The sequence below is a fragment of the Arachis ipaensis genome, chromosome B05 (assembly GCF_000816755.2).
Source record: "Arachis ipaensis cultivar K30076 chromosome B05, Araip1.1, whole genome shotgun sequence".
Classification (NCBI taxonomy): Eukaryota; Viridiplantae; Streptophyta; class Magnoliopsida; order Fabales; family Fabaceae; genus Arachis; species Arachis ipaensis.
In genome coordinates this window covers 138,637,926-138,640,188 of record NC_029789.2, presented here as the reverse complement: position 1 = coordinate 138,640,188, position 2,263 = coordinate 138,637,926, and the positions used below count along the sequence as shown (strand labels likewise).

At 38.9% G+C, this 2,263-nt stretch overlaps 1 protein-coding gene across 1 annotated transcript; it reads right to left on the bottom strand.

Annotated features, from left to right (window-relative positions):
• LOC107641289 (ethylene-responsive transcription factor TINY-like) lies at positions 319–2,103 on the bottom strand. The gene is made up of 3 exons (XM_016344785.2): positions 1,094–2,103; positions 715–857; positions 319–385 (listed from the first exon to the last, which is right to left on the bottom strand). The coding sequence occupies exons 1-3, from the start codon at positions 1,625–1,627 to the stop codon at positions 319–321; spliced, it is 744 nt and encodes a 247-aa protein (XP_016200271.1). The 5' UTR covers positions 1,628–2,103.

Here is a 2,263-nt window from a genome sequence, read left to right as displayed (position 1 = left end):
GATCAAGACTTTGGAATTTTGTTAACATCTAGAAAAATAATAATGGAAGCCCCATGTTTAAGGTACTGATTTTGTATGGACCCAAGGTGTGTGTCTATACGGTTAAAAAAATTAAAAAATAGAAATAAAAAAGAACAGAAGAAGAAGGAGGAGGAAAGAGAATTAATGAGCTGTAAAAAAGCCAAATTAAAAAAAATTAATTAAATTGAAGAATCTACTTTTAACCTTTATTCTTGTCTTTGAAAAGCAAAACTATATCATGCAAGCCCGTCTGAACTACTTTTTAAACGTAGAATTTTTTCTTTTTTTACTCTTCATTTAACTTGCATCATCATCATCATCATCATCATGATAATGATATTGACCCAAACTTTGACCGTATATGCTATATCACAAGCAACTATGGTTCATACTTCATAGCTAAAACCATTGAATTGAACCCACATTATTTCTGAGATTAGCATTGTACACAGTACAGTGCAAGCAAAAATTAAAGAGGAGAATTATAAAATTTTTACTCTATGTAAATCATCATTATATAATATTTTTTTAAAATAACATTATATCTATGAAATGAACAAGCAAGTAGTTGAATGATGATTTATTATTATTATATATCTCTTATTTTCATTTCACAAATCACAAAAATAAGTAATAATAAACACAGTACAAAACAGTGCTTTTAATTTTCTTTTGTCTCCTATTAGAACACACCATAGTATAATACACGGAAGAACAGAAAGAACAGAATCTGACTCGAGCAGCATTGACATCATGATGTTGCTGCTGTTATTATTATTGTTATGATTAATGAAGCAGCCATAACAATCATGATCGTGATCATCATAAATGCTTCCCTGATTCCAAGGGCCGTCAAACGCGTGCAATAACATTATTAGTGTTGCCAGAGAGAACATTGAAGGGAAGAAGAAAAAGAAGAAGAAGAAGAAATAGAAAGATTAGAAGGAGAAGAAGGAAGAACAGAATCTGACTCGAGCAGCATTGACATCATGATGTTGCTGCTGTTATTATTATTGTTATGATTAATGAAGCAGCCATAACAATCATGATCGTGATCATCATAAATGCTTCCCTGATTCCAAGGGTAACAGTTACCGTCAAACGGATCGAAGAACACCAACTGATCAAGATCGTTGATCCCACTCGGATCTACTTCAGCTACTTCGAAGCTGTTTCCAAGCGGAGGAAGCTCAACGATTTCGCCAAGCTCCTCATCCTCGGAGGTGGTAGTGGTGGTGGTGGTGGAAGAGGAAGAGGATTCATCCGCGGAGGAGCCTTTGATGGTGAGAGCGGCGGCGTCGTGTGCACGCGCGGCCATGTCGGCGGTGGCGAAGGTTCCGAGCCAGATGCGGCTCTTTTTGCGTGGCTCCCGAATTTCGGAGACCCATTTTCCCCACGTGCGCATTCTGACCCCTCTGTATATAGGGTGCTTGCTGTTAGTGTTAGCATTCCTGTCATTGTCATTTTTATTGCTTTGCCTTGATCGCTTCTTGCTCGATGTGAGAGTTGGTGTTGATGGTGGTGAAGCACATGTGGCAGTGCTTCTTCCAGTTTCTACTGTTTCTGTTTCCGTTTCAGAGCTTGGTGTTCGTGGCTCTACTCCCATTCTTCTTCTTCTTCTTCTTCTTAGTGTTTATTGCGGTGTGTTATTGTTGTTATATATATATATATAGAGAGAGAGAGAGAGAGCTGAGAGAGAAGAAGGGATTATGATAATTGGTGAGTGGTGAGTTGAAGCTAAGAGAGTGAGTGAGGGAGGGAGGGAGAAAAGAGAGGAAATTAAAAGGTGATTGTGAAAGAGAATTGAAAAAACGTGGGGGGGATTTTATTTGGGAGGACCCGGTTGTTAATAGGGTCGAGTAACTCTAATAATCTGATAATGATATGTATGATGTGGTGTTGTTGTCTGACCCACACACGAATGGCTCTTGTTTCTAAACCACATCCTGCCATCCCACCGCCTTCCTAATAATAATTAAAATAAAATTACTAAAATGAATTATAGTAATCAGGTGTAAATATGGGACTATGGGTGGGTAGGGGGAGAGGTGGGAAGGGAGAAGGAAGGTGGTGAGAGTGAAGAATGTGAATGGGAGGGTGCTCTGCTGGGTCATATAGACAGCCTGGCAGGGGAACAGAGCCCTCACTGCAGATTTCGATTTCCTCCCTCCACGCTCCCTTCTCTTGCCACATATCTCACATATACCGTACCGCACACTTTTTCTTATTTTTTTCAATACAC

Bases quoted from the DNA above. Each gene is read 5' to 3' on its own strand.
- LOC107641289 (XM_016344785.2), bottom strand. From the start codon at position 1,627: ATGGGAGTAGAGCCACGAACACCAAGCTCTGAAACGGAAACAGAAACA. The intron at 858-1,093 runs GGAAGCATTTAT...CCTTGGAATCAG, and splicing joins ACTGTTACCCTTGGAATCAG to GGAAGCATTTATGATGATCA. The intron at 386-714 runs GTGTGTTCTAAT...CTTGTGATATAG, and splicing joins CTTCCGTGTATTATACTATG to CATATACGGTCAAAGTTTGG.